The sequence below is a fragment of the Podarcis vaucheri genome (genome assembly GCF_965113315.1).
Source record: "Podarcis vaucheri genome assembly, chromosome: 5".
In the NCBI taxonomy this organism is placed as follows: Eukaryota; Metazoa; Chordata; class Lepidosauria; order Squamata; family Lacertidae; genus Podarcis; species Podarcis vaucheri.
This window is the reverse complement of record NC_138763.1, coordinates 31078949-31100291: the sequence shown is the minus strand read 5'-3', so window position 1 is coordinate 31100291 and position 21343 is coordinate 31078949. Positions and strand designations below refer to the sequence as shown.

Here is a 21343-nt window from a genome sequence, read left to right as displayed (position 1 = left end):
CAGATAGACAGCCACTGCACCCAACCCGTGCCATCTTCCCCATTGCCTCCCCCCTCCCCCTTTTGGTACCCGGAAGTAACCCCAGCCAGCTAAGCTGTGCCACTCCTTCCCACCCTGCCTCAATGACTATTACTGCTTTTCTGCACCTGTCCTTCATAGTTCCATTTGTAGGTCTGAAAGAACATGTATAATTAGCAGCTAGGGAGTAGGAGGACCTGTCCATTTTGGTTTTCCCAGTTTCTCATTTTTCCAATCTTAAAATCAGCTCTCCACAATTTGCAGATTTTTCTGCTATAAAACCCTCATGGGAAATTTTCAGTACTTTAGTGCAAACTTCTCCTGATAAACAATCAGTGGTACCTCTAGTTACGAACTTAATTCGTTCCGGAGGTTCGTTCTTAACCCGAAACTGTTCTTAACTAGAGGCATGCTTTCGCTGATGGGGCCTCTTGCTGCCGCTGCGCCGCCAGCAAACAATTTCTGTTCTCATTCTGGAGCAAAGTTCTCAACTCGAGGTAACTCTTCCAGGTAGTTAGCAGAGTTTGTAACCTGAAGCATTTGTAACCTGAGGCGTTTGTAACTCGAGGTACCACTGTATTTTTGTATGCAGTTTTGACTAATGCACACATTTTTGCAAGCAATTTCTCTTAATATAATGCATTTGTGTATTGTTTTAAGTAATATTTTCATTTTTATGCACATTTCAAATTGTTTGGTTGGACAACTGCATTGCAAAATTCAGATAACTGTGAATTTTAAAGGATTGCTGTTTTTCAGCTCTCGTGTTGTTTCAGAAATGGCAAATTTGATAAATCTGACTTTGCATGTGAAGTGAATCAAATTTCTCCCTCTTCCCTAATAATAGGTTTTAACTTTAACAAGATCTCTAGGAAGGGGTCCAAAAAAGCTGGCCTTGCATTGACTGTGAGAATAGTCAGCTTATGAAGTTTGTTCCTTGCTTCTCAGAGTCTTAAAATTAAGCTGGTGCATTCTGGTAATGCTTTAGAATGAGCACAGCAAACCAACTACATGTATTTCCCCTTGACAGCATCAAAGTCAAGATTATGTTTGTGAATATGAAATCTGTCCATTGCAGTTTTGTTCTTTGTCTACCCATAATTTCCAGCTTTCACTTTGGAAATGAAATTCCTTGCATGCTTATACTCTTCCATTGCACTGTAACAGCCACTAGATGGAGCTGGAATCCACACTATTATTTAAGTGAATATCTTGCTTTATTTTTATGAAAGGGAAATGGAGGGAAGTTCCATTTTCCCTGCTATTTTCTGACTGCCATTGATATATTTGCTAGTGCAATCAGAACAGCTCAGAAAGACTGGCAGGTGATTCACTGAACAACATCAATATTAGATCAAGTCAAAGCAATTCCAGCAAAGGGGAAAGTACAGAAACATCATAAAAAGTAACAGTTGTCCTGTTGGTGGAGGAAGCTGGAAGGAAATGAGTTGAATCAAAGCTACTGCTATGATGTTTCCTTAAAATGAATTGTGCTTCTGAGTATGCATTTCACCACTCCCACCCCAAGGCCGAATATTTATTTTTATTTTCAAATATGGGGTTGTGTCCAATGCATTGCTAAGTTGAAATCATTTAGATTGTTACTGGCAATTTGCTTTTCATCAGTGGAATATTGCCACACAAGAGAATGCATAAGCAGGTTGCTGTTAACTCTGTTGCAAAATAGATTGCACAACCAGTTGTACAACGAGTTTCCACTAAGATAACTGTTGCATTGGATTCCCCCATTGTGCACCATTAAAACTCACCTGTCTGCTAGTGCAAGAGTTCTTGTGCTAGCAGACAGAGAACATTAGATACAGCCCATTGCATGCCTCATCACTATTCCCCTTAATCTATGAGTTGCCACAATTCTGAAAGATCCCTAGTCTCCCTTTGCTACTCCAGGAAAGGGGGGGGGGAGAGGGGCCTGTTGGGTGGTCATTATAGCCAGGTGTTGCAGGAGTGTTCTGCAAGAGAAAAGCTCTACAGCAGGATTAGTGGATCCCAGGGTAGAAAATGTGACACAGGACAGCAGCTGGACAGAAAAATAAAATAGATGGAGGCAACTAATGTTGGTTCTGTATGGAAGGTAAGGGTTAAATGTGTGAAGTTTGATGTCTTTAATGGACAAGAACATATAAAAGATACATAGATGATATAGACAGTTTGTGACTCTGCAGTCTTAAAGTTGTTATTTGCCTCGTGTAAAAACCTTTCAAAGCTTCGGTAAAGGTAAAGGGACCCCTGACAATTAAATCTAGTTGTGAACGATTTTGGGGTTGCGGCACTCATCTCGCTTTAAAGGCCGAGGGAGCCGGCTTTTGTCTGCTTCTTTTCAAAGATTAAGAACTGCTTAATTGATGGAACCTAGCCTGGCAAAATCTACCTCTAAAATTTAGCCTCATCTTTCTTTGAAAGATGTACAAAATGTTCCCCAAACCCTATTGGTTTTGAGGTTAAAACTTTAACACACACACACAAACTTATGTGGACTTGAAATGTGTTGTGTACAATTGTTTTTGTACTGTTTGATGTGTAGGTGGTTATTAACTGAGATTTGTGTTTCTCTTTTTTGGGTGCCCACAAGAGGGAGGTATTGATCTACTTTGTTTTATAGTGTTTAGTTTTTGTAAAGGACGAAAGTTTTACCCACCATACAAAGGAACAATCATGTGGTCTGATGGAGCCTAGAATTTCTAAATTTTCTGAAAATGAACTGGCGAAACACAGTGACAACTATTTTACTCATTTACAGTAGGCAGCATGTTTCATTGGGGTTTGTCTAGTCAGACAACTGGTCTAAAATAAAACACATTTCTCATAAGGTTAAGCATGTCAGCACAGATTTCATCAGCCTTCAACCATCCTCCCATTTCCTTCACATACTGAATTGACAGATTTTTCATTTATTAACATTCAGTGATCCATAACTTGAATCCAGCACCATTATTGATATTGATACTGTACATTTTTGCAGGCAAACTGTTGCATACAGGTTATCTCAGTATTTTCCCTCTTATGGATCAGCTACTCTCACAATCCATGAGTAGCATCTCATACAAACTACATTGCTAGAGTTTTCACAGGCAGGCATCATCTCACTTTTCTTGCATGCTTACTTTTTAATATCCCAGCATGGAATCCAAAGCATTGCACTGCATGGTCACCCATCCAGGGACTAACTGAACCAAGACCTGCTTAGCTTCAGCAAGGTGGTGGCCTCATGTGCCCTTAGACTGTACACTGGGACCCACATTTTAAAGGTGATTTAATGGTGGTTTTGCTTATGGCCATGCAAGGTAGGACATCCATTGTCCACCAGTCACTCTTTTTCCTATTGCAGCCCTCTGTGTCACATCGCATACTGCTAGAGAGGGTTCCCCAACACTTAGGAGCAGTTTTCAGGAGGTATGGAGTGGGGGCTGCAGTGGATAGAGGATTAGCAAAATCCTGGTAACCAACCCTTCATGAGTGGAAGTGCAAAACTACCATTGGATACAAGATTCCATCAGAACACTAACCTATGGAGGGTATAATAATAATAATAATAATAATAATAATAATAATAATAATAATTTTTTATTTATACACTGCCCATCTGGCTGGGTTTCCCCAGCCACTCTGGGCAGCTTCCAACCGAATATTAAAACCAATACAGCATCAAACATTGAAAACTTCCCTAAACAGCCTTCAGCTGTCTTTTAAAAGTAAAATAGTTGCTTATTGCCATGACATCTGCTGGGAGGGCACTACCGAGAAGGCCCTCTGTCTGGTTCGCTGTAACCTCACTTCTCGCAGTGAGGGAACCGCCAGAAGGCCCTCGGCGCTGGACCTCAGTGTCCGAGCTGAACGATGGGGGTGGAGACGCTCCTTCAGGTATACAGGACCAAGGCCGTTTAGGGCTTTAAAGGTCAGCACCAACACTTTGAATTGTGCTTAGAAACGTACTGGAAGCCAATGAAGATCTTTCAGGATTAGTGTTATATAAGCTTGGTATTATCCATAAGTTGGGTCACTGACACCTGACCATGCAACATTGCTACATCCATACTGCAAAGTCCTGAGCTGCATATGGAGTTGCTGACTGCCCTGTTAATATAGAAAGCTAACAGGGAAATTGAACCTTCCATGAGTATTATTTAGATACCTGGTGTCATGTTTTAGTCCACATCAAACATTTAAATGATTATTATGTCACTTTGAACAGTCACAGAGAATCCTGGTTACTGTAGTGTGTTAAGAGTGCAGGGAATTGTGGTTGTGTGGACTAATCACCATCAACCAACTACAGTTCCTAGAATTCCCCAGGGGAGGCCATGACTGTTAAAGTGGTATAAGAGTGCTATAATAAGAATGGGAAATTCATGAAAGGAAAGGCAGGCATCAGACCAAGGGAATAAGTGGTCCTCATTGGAGAAATGTTAAGAACTCTTCCAGGGTCTCCTATAAACCTATGATGGCCTGGTTTATAATCTGAGAAAAAGCTGGAAGCGAATAAAGCAAATCAATCCAAATGATCTGAGGGTGCCATACTTGAGCTTAGGTTAGGTACGTATTCAGGAATGAAGAAAGGTTGAAAGATGGAGGTGATGGAAAATAGAGAACTAGAGCCAAATCACGGATCAGGAATCAGAAGCTAGAGGATAAGAGCCAGAATCCAGAAAGGCAATTTGATAATGAAAGGTTGAGGCTAGGCTACAGTAGGGCACATCTGTAGACTGCAACAGAACAAAGGCAAAACAAATAGGGATAAGGATGCACAGAGATGTCTGTTAAGTCTCTCATCCATAGTCATTTCCCATGCAATCCTAGATGTGTCTATTCAGAAGGAAGTTCTACAGGGATAAGTGAGGCTTATTCCCATGTAAGCATGTAGAGGATTGTAGCCATAGGTAGCTTTTGAACATGTGGTGCAGGTAAGAGCTTTGAGGAGTGCAGCTCACTTCCTCAGAAGTACCTGCTATTAAATGAAAGTAAAACAGTTCTTTAAGTAGATGTGTTTAGGATCAGGGTGTTAGTTTTTATACTACTATACTATAAAAATTTATGCAGATGTAAATGTGTGCAATAAAATATAATATTTCCACCAAAAAGACCTCACAGTCACAACAGCACAGCGGCATTTGTGAGGCAGTTGTATAGCGACTAACCAAACGTGGTTATTGGTAGACAAACATTTTATCCTTATGGCTTCATTGGTCTACAGGGGCTATCCCATGACAGGGTTCTCCAGGGTGATTGGTTTAGGATGCAGCAGATCTCCAGCTCAGGCAGCTGATTCCTGGCTCAAGCAGTGTTAAGTCCCCAGCCCCTGCTCAGTGGAAGGTATTCCAGAGAGGCTTTCTCATTTTAACTAGTGTAACTTTGCACTGGCTTAACTTACATTGGCCTGCTTGGTGCTAGTTTCTTGTGCGTAGGACTGCTTCCTGAATTTATTACGGCTTTTGAACCATGTTTTGTTTTTGTCTACTTAGCAAATAAAAAGAAAGAAAATGTAAGTGCTTCATTCGCTTTTTATAACTGCCTTTCATGTGATACCGTTCAAACATCACAGTGAACTTACGAGGGACTACATGACAGTTGAATGAAATGAAGCTTATGGTAATAAGATATTAATATTATTTGTCAGCCTATGTGTATCTATAGGTTAGTTGTAACTTTATTGCGTAAGAGTCCAAGATCCTTCATAAGAGACTCCCCTTTTCATATAATGGGGGGGGGGAGGGAGGAAATTCGCTTTCTAAGACCTGGAGCAGAAATTATCATTTTAATCAAGTTGAGAAAATAAATGTGGCCCACACAGGATTGCTCAGTTGCTTTCCTGTGGCTCTTCTGCACCTGCTGTTGAAATCCTTGTGCCTTTCTTTTCTCCTTTGGTGTACATTTATGTTTGACTCAGGGCAACAATTTTATAGGGTATTTACTCATAAATAAAAAAAAGAAAACAATGATTAAAAGTGGCATGAAGCAAAAGTTTATGGCAGCATGGCAGACTGCCTGTAGTTTCGCCATTCCCTTGAGAAAGGAAAATAGAGAGCCTATTTATAATGTGCTATAAATAGAATGCCACTTCTTTCATCTAGCACACATTTCTCTTTTATCCACAAACACTGCTTTTTTGCCTTTCTGATATGTGAATTTGCTGGGTTTCACCCATGCGTCTTCTGTTTAAACTGTGTGTGTGAGAGAGGGAGACACCACACAGGACACTGTGAACAAAAGTACCGTTTTCTTTATCACCATCTCTTTTGTTACATCACAGACCGCTCTAGCCTTGTTGCCATGGTGACCATAATTTCATCAGATTCCCCCTCAAATGTTTGTAAAGCCTTATACAGTATATTGCACTTACTGCAACTGTATAGTATCTTGTCTGTATACTGTATGCCCATAAATATGTATATTTATTCACCCATGTATGTATGTATAGTTTGTTTATATATCTGTATATGTATGTGTGTCTCTTCATAGTCTGTCTCTGAAATGTTTGACTTCCTCACAAACATTATATGTCTGCAAGTTATGATGAAGTATGGATGCCAGCACTCACTTTTGATAACTTATAACCTTCATTTTGTCTTGTTAAACAATGAAAATAAAAACTTCGTGTATTTTAAATGAGAATTTTAAAACAGTGGTTACTTTTCTTTTACTTTCAAGCGTGGCCCCTTGGGATAGGGTGGGGTCATTTGTTTTAGCAGCCTGTGTGGGGATTCTTGGTTCAGGTGTAGGGTGGACAGCTGGAATGATTCCCTCTTAAGAGCAAAGGTCTCAGCGTATTGTATTATGCATGACATGAAAAAGGTAGATTAAAAAAAAGTCTCCCTCTGTCATACCAGAACCCATGGACATCCAGTGCATTTGAAGGTTGGAAAATTCAGGACGAACCAAGGAAGTATTTCTTCGCACAGCACATATTTAAACTATGTTATTCTCTCACTCCAGAGGCAGTGATGGCCACCAACTTTTGCTGGAAAAAGCAGGAGACGAAAGTGCTTTTATGCTTGGCTCCTGCTTATGGGCTTCTCACAGGCCTCTGGTTGGCCACTGTGAGAAAAGGATATTAGACTATATCTGCTATTGGCTCAATCCAGCAGGGCTCTGCTTATGATCCCATGTTTATGTTCAGGGAGTGGAGAGCAACTGCCTGGGTTCGAGAAAGTGGCTTCCCAATGGTGAACAAGCCAGCAATCCTTAAAGGGAACAAGGTAGAGCAGCAGAAAAACAAGTATCAGGGCTGTGATATTAGACTGAAGGGTGGGAAAGCTGTACCATCTGTAGAGAATTGGCATAGAAACATTAAAGGGGGTAAAGGGGACCCCTGACCATTAGGTCCAGTCGTGGCCGACTCTGGGGTTGCGGCACTCATCTTGCTTTATTGGCCGAGGGAGCCGGCTTACAGCTTCCGGGTCATGTAGCCAGCATGACTAAGCCGCTTCTGGCGAACCACAGCAGCGCACAGAAACGCCGTTTACCTTCCCGCCAGAGCGGTACCTATTAATTTACTTGCACTTTTGACGTGCTTTTGAACTGCTAGGTTGGCAGGAGCAACGGGAGCTCACCCCATCACGGGGATTCAAACCGCCGACCTTCTGATCGGCAAGTCCTAGGCTCTGCGGTTTAACCCACACGCATCCCTTTTATAGAAACATTAGGGGTGCCTCAATGTTAGTCCCTCACTGGGGGAATCTCAGTCTATCACTAGCGGTCCCATTATATCATTGCCCATACATGGACAGAGATGGAAAACTCAGATACAAGAGGCGAATTCATAAAGCATAGGGCTTCTCCACAGAGTGTTGCATTTAGCCATCATTTCCTTCTCCTAGCCTTAGGCACACAGAGGGAAGCCTAAACACCATTCCCACACCTGGGTATTTCGGTCTTTGCTCAACTAGTTTGGGTTGTTTAGTTAAGCAACAAGGGTTGTTACTCTTAAGTTCTCTTCTAACAAATAATGAAGGTCTCAGCCTTGTAGTTATATTCTTAGTTTTATATTCGTTTCTTTTGCAAGGTTCATAATTACCGGTACATGCTAGTTACCATGGGCTATAGGCACTGATATGTGTTTCAGATAATTAAAAGCAGACTCAATAAGCTATATCATGGTGTGACTTCTTGCAGCCAATAAGAATGGGCATTAAATAGTATAGTATTGAGTTAAACTTGTTAGGGTTAGGCATTCTTGTTAAAATCAAAATTGTAAACAAATGAAACATTTCTAACCCTGATCATTGCTAAATTACAGTTCATCCTGAGATATTTTCTGTTTCATAGGGCTGATGTTGGTAAATCACACATTGTTAAATTTGGCTTAATGTACAAAGGTGTTTGGTTTTAATATTTACCTTGGCCTCTTTGGATTTCCTTCATTCTCTTAGAATATGATATGTGCCTCTTTTCTTCTTCTTGCAACTGGGGTAATTAGAGATTGCTGTGCAGATGAGGCCACGTTGATCTAGGACCCCCAACTCTCAATAATTTTATCTGTGTCTATAACCATGTCCCACTGTAACCCCACTCAGATCAAAAGCATGGCAGCAGTGAGTAGCCCAAAGTCTCAATGAAAAGAATCCCAGATGTACTAGGTGTCAAAAATCTCATCATCTCAAAGTCAATGTTTCCGTCTTCATTTTAGCATGCTTGTCATTAAAAAAAGAAAAAAAGAAATTGGGTGGATGGTGCTAAGATTGTTGATCATATTCACTGAGTAAAAATGCATTTAAAGTGATGGAATCTATCACAGTTCTCAACACAATCATTTTCACAGTCCCTGGTTAGGTAAATAATACATGGAAACTAGCTGTTGCCCTCCAGCTCATAATATGTTTCCATAGTGATGTTTGGCTCTGAGTACCACTCCACAGCCCCACTTTAACATCCTATTCCCCACACTGGACACCTGCCACAAAGAGGCTCCAGATGAAATCTTGGCCAGCCTCCATTCTGTTCTTACTGGACATACAGATGATCAGTAACACCAGACTTTACATTGGGCACATAAGTGCTTTGCTGGATTACAGCCTCTATTAGGAACTGTCTGTGCTAACATAAGGCATATTTACTTTTTAAGGGTAATAACTTCCATTCAATTAGTGTTAATTTTATTATTTATCTTTGGGGACTTGGTCCAGCTGGATTGCTCTAACTGAACAATAAATTACGGCAGCCTCGTGTACCTTCTTTCTGGAAGGACAACACATTTTCACAAAAAGAGGTGGTGGGTGGTTGTTCTAAAATAATAATTTTTGATTGCCAAACTCAAAATCCCTCTTTTGTGCAAGACCTTCCTTCTGCAGGTTAACTTTTTCTTCTTCATCTTCAGAAACTCAGTTTTAGCCTGTAGCTTATGGGGTTAGGGAGGAAGTAACTTAGAAGGATGGATTCTGGAAACCAACAACAACAAAATGAGTTGAGGATATGTTCCACCAGAGGTTCTTGGGAATTCAATCTGATCCAAATCTCTCTCGGGTTAATGAGATTCATTCTAGTGACTTAGAAGAAATTTTACTCAAGCCTTAAGTGTTGAAGGACACAGTCACTTCTACACTGGACAGTGCTTGGACTACTTACTGTGTGTGCTCAAGTTTACAAAGTGCTTCAGAATCCTGCCCTGCTCAGGTGGTCACAACAAAGCACTGATAATTGCTTGGGGGAGAAGAGCAGGGTTGTGTGTGCTTGTCCTGCCCCCACCATCACATCCCACCCAAAGGCTCTCAATGGGTTGAGGGCATATTGCCGCAGGGCAGCCTGCTGAATGTGTGTTGACTCTTCCCAATGACTGCCTGTTTTAATGAAAAAATGAATGTAAATATATTTCCACTGCTGTTCTTTTTAGCACAAGAAATAAGCACTATGCCAACAGAACATTAGTTCCATGTTGGAAAATACAGCTGACCTGTGAAGATAACTTCCAGATCGTTTGTCTGGTCCTCCCCTGTTCCACAAGTCCCTTCACAGCATAACTTGCGGAACTCCAAATGCCAAGAATTATCTCCTCTTATTCTCTTCCGACAGAAGATGAAAATACTCCCATTTACTTCATTGTGCAGGAGGGAACTGAATTTACTGGCAGTGACTTACCTTGAGTCATGCTGCCTGCTGCTCTGTGACTCACTTCGATGTTAAGGATTTGTCACCTGAGGAGTGGGGAGAATCTTTCCTTTTTGCTTAATCCTGCATCCTTTTCAGATGTGGGATGCATCAATTTAATAAGCCTAAACATTCTCAGATGACAGAAAAGTGATGAATTAAACCTTTAGGCCTCAGACATAAAACAATCTGTCCCTGTGTCATTCAAATGACTTCAATGTTTTGATATTATCTTGCGTGTGCTTCTTAATAATAATTGTACTGTGACTCTTCCCTTCTACAGCCTGTTTTCTAGCCCTACTCAAGGGATGGAGATCCTGTGGTCCTCCAGGAAAGGTCCTAGAACATATAATGTTCTAGTGTGATTACAAAGACCCAGCATGGGTTTCTCAAAAACAAGTCATGCCAGACGAATCTCATTTCTTTTTCTGATACAGTTACGAGCTTGGTGGATCAGGGGAATGCTGTGGATGTAGTGTATCTTGATTTCAGTAAAGCTTCATATTTTTGTGGAGAAGCTGTAAAATGTGGGTTGTACAAGGTAACTGTTAGTTAGATCTGTAACTGGTTAATTGACCAAACCCAAAGAGTGCTCACTAATCGTTTCTCATCAATTTGAAAGAAGTGACAAGAAGATGTCACAGGGTTCTGTCCTAGGCACACTGTTGTTCAACTATGTGAAAATGATTTAGGGATCTTAGTAGACCACAAACTGAACATGAGTCAACAGTGTGAAGCAACAGCAACAAAAAGAGTGGGGGGGAGGCTAATGCTATTCTAGGCTCTATCAACAGAAGAATACTGTCTCAAATGAGGGAAGTCATAGTCTTGATCTATTCTACCTTGGTCAGACCACATCTGGAGTACTGTGTGTATTTCTGTGCCACAATTTAAGAAGGACATTGACAAGCAGGTATGTGTACAGAGGAGTTTCACCAAGATGATCAAGGGTCCGAAAACTACTACTTAAGCCTTCTGAGGAATGGTTGAGGGAGTTGGGCGTATTTAGCCTGGAAAAGAAGAGACTGACAGCCAAATATCTAAAGGGCTGTCACATAGAGGATAAAGCAAACATGTTTTCTCCTGCTCTGGAGGGTAGGGCTCAAACCAATAGCTTCAAGTTACAAGAAAGGAGATTCTGACTAAACATCAGAAAGAACTTTCTGATGGTGAGCTGTTCAGCAGTGGAACTGACTCCCTTGGAAGGTGGTGGTGGACTCTCCTTCCTTTGGGGTTTTAAAGCAGAGGTTAGATGGCCATCTGTCATGGATATTTTAGTCGAGATTCCGGCATTGCAGGGGGTTGCACTAGAAGGCCCTTTGGGTCCCTTCCAATTGTACAATATATGATGCTATGATTCTATTATTAGTACCCAGGGTTCATAATCTAACATGCCAGCCGTCTTGCTTCAAAAATCTGCAGGTAAATAGCAAAGACATCCCATATTTGTATAGATAATAGATTTGTACCAGAATTTGCTTATCTCATCAATATAATAGAAAAATGCATTCACCAGACATACTGAATCCAGGAATTTAAAGAATTCTATGCCTTAATTGTTCAGTCAGAGTTGGCAAGTAGTGCCCTCACTTTTTCCCTCTTTACAGCAAACGGTAAGTGATTCCTTCAACAAGCCTCTCCTTTTTTTTTGTTTGCCTGATGACAGCTCTACAAAAAGTGAAAAGCGTTGCACTTTTCAGGAAACCACCTTATGGGTTCCTTTATTTTTGGACACACTGGCCATTTCGAAACGACTGCATTTTTAATTAAATTCAGCCATCGCTTCTGTGCATCCTTTCATCTCACACTGGTTTGTCCATTTTGTTCCTGTGCAGCAATTGTGGAAAAGAACTTTGTTTTGATACGTAATGAGCTCCATGATCACACCCATATCATTTTATTTGGTTCTCCCCCATACCTACTCTAAATGTAGAATCAACCCCACTGCACACCCAGTAGGAGAGGGAAGAAACCCACCAGAACCAGGAGAGAACAACCACTTCCACAGCCTAGTAGCGTAAACAATTACAGTAAAGTAAGTGTGATAATGCAATACTGGGGGAAAGTATGGAAACACCTACTGAAGTGTGGGCATGTCTCAGTGACCAGAGCTTCAAATGCTGCCATATGCACAAAGAGGTGGGAAAGGCTTTTCGTCTGAGGAAAACTAAGAAGGGGTTTTTTTTTGCGCTATGATGTCAACCACCTTGTCCCAGGGAGCTGCAGCTGGGAGGGTTTTTGCAGCACAATGGTTCAGCATTGTTTTTAAAAAGTTCTACATGGAGAGAGAAAATGGAAGACAATGTGCCCCGTTTCTGCTGTGAACAGCAATGCATTTGTTTGTTTATTTATTTACTTGAGAATAGCTCTGCAGCTGGGGGAAAACAGTAGTATCTTGCCCATCCACAAGGTGAAGCAGAATTAAGGTGCTGTGGAGCTGGGGGTGGGGGAGTGAGAGGGGAACATGCTCCTACCCATCTTTAGGAGTTCCAGCACTGTGCTCTGGAAACATGCGAGGTAAGGCTGAGGGGTCAAGTCATCCCCTACAACTCTTGGAGGTGATGAGAGTGACAGTGAGGAGAAGAGGGCTAGAACACTCGAACCCACAGCCTTTTCCTTCCCCTTGCGTGCTTGAAGAATGTGGTGTGGGGAGTTCTGAAGATAGCTAATGCTATACCATAACATAATAAAAAAGTAAAGGCACCCCTGACCGTTAGGTCCAGTCGTGGCCGACTCTGGGGTTGTGGCGCTCATCTTGCTTTATTGGCCAAGGGAGCCGGCGTACAGCTTCCGGGTCATGTGGCCAGCATGACTAAGCCGTTTCTGGCGAACCAGAACAGCGCACAGAAATGCCATTTACCTTCCCGCCAGAGTGGTGCCTATTTATCTACTTGCACTTTGACGTGCGTTCGAACTGCTAGGTTGGCAGGAGCAGGGACCGAGCAACGGGAGCTCACCCCGTCGCAGGGATTTGAACCGCCAACCTTCTGATCGGCAAGCCCTAGGCTCTGTGGTTTAACCCACAGCGCCACCTGCGTCCCTATAACATAATAGATCGATTCATATTTAGGTACACTCTAACTGGAAGTTCCCCTTCTCAAGCTTCCATCGAACAAGAACTGCACTGAAACACAGCAAATGCTTCCATTTATTTCAGTGGGGCTTGTGCAGATGCACTTTTTGTTCAATTAGGCATGGTGCATGTAATAAGTTTATTATTACAAAGAGAATCAGCTGCTGAAGCAGAATCACATTCATATAATGATAAGGCTTTTGTCTTCTTTTACTTTTATTAATATCATTTTTTCCACCTCCATAATCTCTCTATATTTTTGGTCACTTTTTCGTTTGCAAAAAAAATGTGTTTTCTTATAGGTGTTTCCATATTTTTTTTCACTTGTGCTTTGTGTATTGAGTTATTGACTTTGTGTACAGTGTTGACACCGTTTGTTTCTTGTGGTGCGTGTTTGGTGCTTTCAGTGCTGAGAGGCACTAAAAGAAGATCTGCATATTGAAATGCTGATATTATTGCCTCCATTGAGAGTCACATTTTATTGAAACTAACTAGCCATAAATGTCTGAGTAGGAATGAACAATTTAATCAGCTAATCAGTGGACCTAATTTGATTAATTGCAGATTAAAAAGATGAAATTACATTTGAGATGTGCCCTCTGAAAGGATGCTGAGCACTGATAGCATTGTGGTAGACAAGCTTAGCACATCTCTTGATTGAGGAAATGCATTTTATCTAGTTTTCATTTAACAGACAAAATATATTTATTATTTAGTCATACAAAGGTTTGTCAGTTCTTACATACTATGTGATACTTTAATTGATGAACGAGTCAGTTAATTTGCTCAGAGGCAATAAAATTAATTGATTTAAAAACCCTTTAATTAGTCGACATTGCAGTGCCTGACATTTTTAAAAGCTCGTACTAATTCAGAGAAATATTAATTTTTTTGTCTTCCAAGCATTAACGGCACTCCTATTTCCTCTTCAGGAAATGATTGAATCGTGTAACCCTTCTTCAGAATGCAATGTTACTACCCAATAGTAAGAAAGAACACAGGCTTGTTGTATTCCTCTTCTTCAGACTGATTGACGTTGCAGCTGAGTATGTTATGCTCAGACATAACTGGGTGCTCAATGCAAGACCTGGTTCAATGTGAGCAAAGAATGATGGGGTTGGAACCAGTGGCGTGTGGTGAAATTTTCTGTAGGGGAACAGTTAGGGCCAGAGGCACCAGATTGTGAGCATGATTGCGGGTGGTGGTGGTGCAGGGAACATCCTGACGTCCTGATGTCATGTGCATGAGCATCGCACCTACCTCCCTAAGCCAAGCAGAAAGTTCCCGGGCTTTGGGAATGAAGCACCAGGCCTCTGACAGGCTGCTGGAGCCCTGCTTCCTCCTTCCCAAATCCAGGCAGGCTTTAGAAAGGTGGTAGGAAAGCTCTTGGACCCTGTAGAACATCAATCCTCCCTCCCTAAGCTGGGCAGAAGCTTCCCGGGCTTTGGGAAGGAGGCGCTGGGCTTTAATACTCTAATTTACCAGAAATATTTAAGGGACTAGCCTAGCCCCCTAGTCCACGGACCGCACACCACTGGTTGGAACTGCCTGTGTAAATCAATTTAAAACAGCTCCCTCCTACATCCCTACCTCAATTCCCCAGCTTTCACACATCATGAGAACAGTCTTAATGCTATGGAAGCTATGGCCATTTTTGTGGTTTCTGTTTACCAAAACAACTGTTTACCAAAATCTCAAGGCAGATGCAGAGGCACCCTGAGCCCTCTTCCATCGCTGCAATGCTGTAACACTGTTGTCATGTGGGGGGAGAGGGGGTTAAAGGGATATGTGCAATACCTCTGCTTTACCTCATCAGCAGTCTCAGTGCCCCCCATGAATTTGGGGGCCACTGTGTGAAGCTGTAGTCTCCTGCATTAATAAAGGATCCCCACACATTTTTGACCCTGATTTTCTAGGGTTCTGACTATGGGCATGTAGCCACCCACCAAACCATGGAGGGTGATGATAATGATGGAGGGATGGTGCAGTTAATGTGCTCACCTTGCAGGGCCACCCAATGATCAGTTTCATGGTACCTGAATGTGCCTTCAGTCATTGTTGACTACAGAACTGAGGGGGAATAAGCATGGTTGCCAAGGTGACCATCTGGTACCTGAACAATATTATGTTACCTTTAGTGAGCCCTTCAGAATCATCTTTACTCTTTGGTGTGCATCTATAGTTTTCTTTTGCTGTGATTTGGCACCCAACTGAATTTTGCCCTGTACTTAAACATTTGAAGAAGCTGTCAGATGGCTAATCATTGGGGTTAACGCTGCACCTTATTGTGATCTTCTCTTATGGGAACACATCACTGGGAGGATTTTTACATGCTGAACGCACATGTACACACACACTCTATCTCACACACAGACTCACACATGCTGGAAGTCATAAAAATAAAGGGAAAATTGCCATACAAATGGAAACAAAGCATTGCTCCAGGGCAAAACTCTAAAAGATCAATACTGAATGGGGGAAGGCCAGTGGGGAGAGAGACTCTGAGAGAAAAGACAAGCAGAAGGCTGAGCTTCACCATTTTTTCTCCTTGAGAGAAGAAAGTTGCTGCTCTGGGACATGGGCTTTTTGAATGAGAAGAGAAGTCTAGGGGACAGAACATAGGCTAGGTCTATATCAGCTTCTCCTGTTTCCAGAAAATATTCTCCCCTGCAAAACTGAGGGGAGGCAGGAGGAGATATTTCTCCAAAATTATGAGGGGATGATTGTTGCTTACCATATTGAATATCACTTGGAAGTGCAGCCAGTGGGAAACTCTGAAGAGAGTCATCTTCCACTCTCATTGGCTGCACTCCCCAGCATGTTTAGAGAACAACACACAGTGATGTCATATGACCAGGACTTTTTTCAGCCGGAACTTGCCGGAACTCAGTTCCGACACCTCTCAGGTGGGCGCCATTGCCATTATAAGAGAACAAGGGAGGTATTCACGGTGAGTTCTGGCACCTCTTTTTCTAGAAAAATAACACTGCCTTGATCCCTACCTTTTCCAGGAAATGTGCCACTATGTGAATCCTGATTTTTCAGAGTTGCTAAACATGCAGGGGTTTCTCCGCAAGCACAGAAGGCTCCCCACTTCACAAGTTCACCCTCCAACATGAGGAGGGTGACTGGAATAACAATGGAGATGAATCTAGCACACTCGTTCCCACTGCCCCTCATGTGTGTTTAGTTAACTCAAATGAAGAATGACGAAGATGGCTTCTACATACAGAAATTCACTCACAATCTTTTGTTTGGTCTAAAGAAAATGGTTCATTACATGCACAAAATTTCCTGTATCACTTAAATCAACAAGTGCGGAAACTGCAGGATCGAATTCTCTCATTTTAAAACTCAGTGGATGTACAAAGAAAGAAAACACAAAGAAGATTTTAGGGGTTTTTAAAATAAATAATAAGAAAGAAGACCTTACCCTTCTCTTTAGCATGCTAGTTTTCCCTTGTGTAAAAATTTTCCTTCCAGTGACAAAAGTTCAAACAAGAAAACCCTACCACTACTTGCAGCCTTACATGGTTCCATCCAAGAACTGTTGCATAAAGGAACATGGGAAGTCTGCCTTATACAAAGCCAGATTATTGATCTGTCTGTGTCAGACTTGTCTACACTGGCGGCTAGTGGCTTTCCACTGTTTCAGGCAGGGGACATTTCCAGTGCTACTGGGAGATGCCTGGGTTTTGAACATGGGACATTCTGCATGCTAAGTAGGTACTGAACTGTCTAGCTATGGTCCTTTACCGTTCTAGCTATCAGCCCTAAATTTCTTATGTATATTTAACACAGAACTTGTGCCCATTGTTGGTCTTGGGGGTGAAAGTTAAAGGTGCCCGATTGCATAGTTTCTGGTTTTCTTTCTTTTTTTCTCCTCCAGTGATTGCCGTAAGTATTTTGAAAATGCTTTCTGAGAACCAGCCCTACCACTTTGCCTGCAGTTAAACTCTTGTGCCTTTTTTAATAGGTGACATGTATGCAGTGGTTGCACGGAGACCATACAATGCTGGAAATGATTGAGAAAAAACGTTGCCTGTGCAAAGAAATCAAGGCACGGCAGAAATCTGAGAAAGGACTTTGCAAACAGGACAGCATGCCTATCTTGCCGAGCTGGAAGAAGAACACAGGGTCCAAGAAGTACAGCCCCCCTCCATATTCCAAGCAACAAACCGTTTTCTGGGACACTGCAATATGATAGGAGCATGAGGGGCTATCTTCCGCACATTGCTAAAACATGCACTGTCAGCCTATCTTCCTAATAAGGTGGTGGCTGGGACTTAATTTTCAGGTGAAGAACTACCTAGGGATAAAGCTTGCTAAAGCGGTACCCACCTGTCAATCAAAAGAAAAATCTATGTCTCCCACTAAATGAAGGCATGCACATTTTTGAGGATTCTTTGGGATCCAGAAAAAAAAATAGAAAGATGTAAATATTTTGCCAATCTCTTAAAAAAAACTGAGACAATACACTATTTAAAATATAATGCAAACATGTATGAAGAATTTTACTCATAAACTGTTCTAACTGTTTTCTATGTGTTACCTTTATGTTTTGGGGTTTGTTTTTGTTCTTTTTAAAAAACCAATTTAAAATTATCCCATAAGCCTACATTCTCTATCTTGACATAAGCATGTGGTTGTACATTTTTGATTTAACAGTAACAAACCGGTGCTAGGGATGTAGAAGTGAAATTGAATAATAATTTTAAAAGAACTCATTTGATTTCATTTTCTGTATACTGTTTGGCAGGAAGGTGGATGGAACTGCAAGCAAGGCAGATAAAACAGTATTCATTCAGATGTAGGAATTATGTTAACAATGTGTCATTTTTTTAAAAAACAACGTATATTTGCTATTGTAAAATTGTATTAACGTATTAGAAACAACTGCAATTTACCAAGCGCGACTGCTTCACAACCTCCTGCTTGGCAGGGGGTTGGACTCGATGGCCCTTGTGGTCTCTTCCAACTCTATGATTCTATGATTCTATGATTCCTGCCTCAGCCTTGCTAACGTGGCTGGAGACTGTCTAATGGCTTGTACCATAGGGCCCTGATCCAAAGACCTGTCTGTGCAGAAGCTGTGCAAGGATTTTTTCCTGCCAAACAGCATTCAGTCTATTAGAGGGAATTGGTGGTAGCGAGAGGGTGTCTAAAATCAGCCCCGTACTCGAACCCCATCCTTCCAGATAGGTTGTCAGAGCTAACAACTCAGCTTAGTGAGATGTTTGTATAGCAGATGCAGGAATATTGCATGTTGATATGGTGGGCAGGGGTTAAGCCTTGACCGCATAACTTTGAGTAAACAATAATGCAAGGAGGATCTGCACAAAGAAATAGACTACTTCACATGGATCAACCGTCTGGATCAGGGTGTACGTCTTGAGCAAAACGGATCAAGTAGTTTAGCTAGAAATGTGAGTTAGCTTTGCTGCAGAAAGGTTATCTTCAACTGAGAACTCTTCCTTCTTCTATTCAGATGATTTGTGGAGACCAGGGTTCACTGTGATTAAGGAATTGTATACATCACATGATTCAGTTATCCTCTATTCATTTAGCAGGTTGAAATGGTGATAATACAGCTCTAATTCCCATCCTCATTTGTCTTGGGTCCCTGAAAGTAAAGGTAACAAAAAAAGAAAATCCGTTCACAATGTTCACGTTACTTTTCTAATATATTGTATTTTGTGTCCAGTTATAGAATGAGTTAGTGTGAAATCTCACTAAAGTCAATGAGAAAGGTTGACTTCATCTTGGAAAGTCTGACCCTTTGGATTGGGTCTGTAGAGCACATTTCTCTCAAGTAACCATTGTCGTATTCCTGGTTGATCCTGTAATTGGGTCATAGTCCTCTGTGATATCACACCCATCTTACTAGACTATAATGTCATGACCAAAGAATTATGACCTCTTGGTTTTAGCAGGAGAAAGAGATGGTTTATATGCTGTACATGAGGGTGAGATCTGTGCATTAAAGTATCTTCTAGAAGGCACTGTGTAGGATAAGATTTTTAAAAATCCATATTGCCGTAGAGTTGATGTGATCACATATATTTTATATATTTAAATTTTTATCGATGCTTCTAAAAGTTTGGCAGCATGAAAGGGTTCCTCTTTTAACAATCATTTTAAGAATATTATATTCTCTGAGAAGAAGGAAAAAAATGTGTCATTTGAATTTATTGTCATATTGGCTTTTTCTTTTTTCTTTTAAAATGATATTGACAGCAGTGCCACAAGTGCAACTGCTGATCAATAAGACCAAAAATGAAACAAAATTTTAGTAGGTTATTTTGTAATCTATATTGATAAAATTGATTATTACTTTACCAATAGTAGTTTCTTTCCAGACAAATAAAAAAAATAAAGTTTTTAAATATTTTATAACTAATGTATATTTTGATGTCCAAATTGACAATTTCTGTATCAGATTTAAAAGAAGAAGTAGTGTGGGGGTCTATAAGTGTATATAGTAGTTACTCAAGCATCATTATTTATGTTTATCCACACCGTAAGGACACACACACACACACACACACACACATGCATATTGCCACTCTGTGCATATGCAGCAGCAAAAATGGGTATGTGATTCAGTTGCTAGTTTACACCTGCTCACGTGTCCCAAGTCAGAAAACCAAGTACAAGCATGTTGGAAGCAATCCTTAATTTGTTAAAAGAAAATGTTATATGCAAAAGAAAGTACCGTTACATTCTTAGCAAAGAAAATGTTGAAATAGATACTTGGAAATACTGCGGAATTGTCATTTCTTTTGAAGTGTGCAGGACTTCGCTTCTTAAGATAACCAGGAGCGGTCCAAGAATTTGTCCTCCTAAGAGTCATCCTGCTTCTCTTTCTGTACAGAGATGGCATTTAGCTTTGAAATTCCTTGGACAGGGATTGAGACTCCTGATGGGCCTATAACCCTCACCTTCAAGGCACAGCAAGCACTATGACTCTTGAATTCTTTCTGACTTGGATTTGAATTGTAGTTGGAGAAGAACTTGTCTCCAATTCACTAATCCTTCCTTCCATCCACTAGCCCGCCCATCAAGCACCTCACTTGGTTAGAAACATAGGGATCTGCCTTACGACGAGTCAGACCACTGATCCATCTGGACCAGTGCTGTCCACATTAATTGGCAGCAGTTCTCCAGGGTTTCAGATGGGGGACATTTTCAGCCCTACCTGGAGGTGCCAACACCTGGGACCTTCTCCATGCAAAACTCATACTCTACCACTGAGCCACAGCCCATCCACAACTTGCCACCAAGTCCCTCTGACTCACCTACTTATTTCCACCTCCTCCCTCCACAAATGCAAGTGTCTCCAGCTTTAGTCCTATGCGACACCCACCTTTCCATTTGCTCTAGTGATGGAAGAAAGGCAAGGAGGTCTCCAGAAATCCATTCCCATTTGCCTATCTTGAGGCTGTTTAAGTTCTGGGGGCACAAGGGAGGAATTTACCTCTTGTTGGGGATCTTTATGCATACTTGGTGCTGATACTGGCAGAAATGAGGAGCCGAGCATGAGGGATGCTGGGAAATGGTTTTGGAGGTTTACGTGGGTGAAGTTAGGGGAATGACTTGAAAGTCATTGAGCTCCCAATGGAAGCTTGATGTAGTCATATGTAACATGCATTTGGCTCAGGAAAATCCAAATTCCAGTTTGCAGGGATCAGTTGCTTGGCTTGTTGAAGTCAGTCTGGGAAAGACACTGCATCCCCATGTGCCATTCCGGAAACAATGTGCCATTTTAATGAATGCTGCACTTAGCAACACAAATCAGCACAATTGGACATTCCTGTATACCACCACGCAAGTCTTAGACTAGTTTTTAAACCATTCTTCAGCCCTAAAACATCTAATCACACAAATATAATGTAAAGTGATCGTATCCACAGCTATTTGTAAAAAGATCTCACCAGCCAGGTCCTCTAACACATGGTAAACTGACCTGTGTGTGGTGTTGTCATTCTGCAGTTATGTTGACTCAGCATGCAGTTTCATACATAGGAGTAACTTGCCTTAGCACATCTGTGATTATATATATATATATATAGTAGAGCTTTGTCAAAACCTCTTCCTTCCCCACCCTTAAGGTTCATGAAACGTTATCCCCCCTATAAAAACACAGGCAGATTTTCT

The 21343-nt window shown here is 41.3% G+C and overlaps 1 protein-coding gene across 5 annotated transcripts in view; it reads left to right on the top strand.

Moving 5' to 3' along the window:
* Nucleotides 1–17721, top strand: part of NYAP2 (neuronal tyrosine-phosphorylated phosphoinositide-3-kinase adaptor 2) — a 138853-nt gene extending 121132 nt beyond the window's left edge. For 3 of the 5 annotated variants that reach the window (XM_082221784.1, XM_082221785.1, XM_082221783.1), the window contains 2 exons: nucleotides 12047–12148; nucleotides 17163–17721. In XM_082221784.1, coding sequence (XP_082077910.1) covers nucleotides 12047–12148; nucleotides 17163–17390 — 330 coding nt within the window. In that variant the 3' untranslated portion in view covers nucleotides 17391–17721. The remainder of the gene's footprint in view (nucleotides 1–12046; nucleotides 12149–17162) is intronic. The other 2 variants (XM_082221787.1, XM_082221786.1) reach the window with 1 other exon arrangement.
* Nucleotides 17722–21343: the final 3622 nt, after the last annotated feature.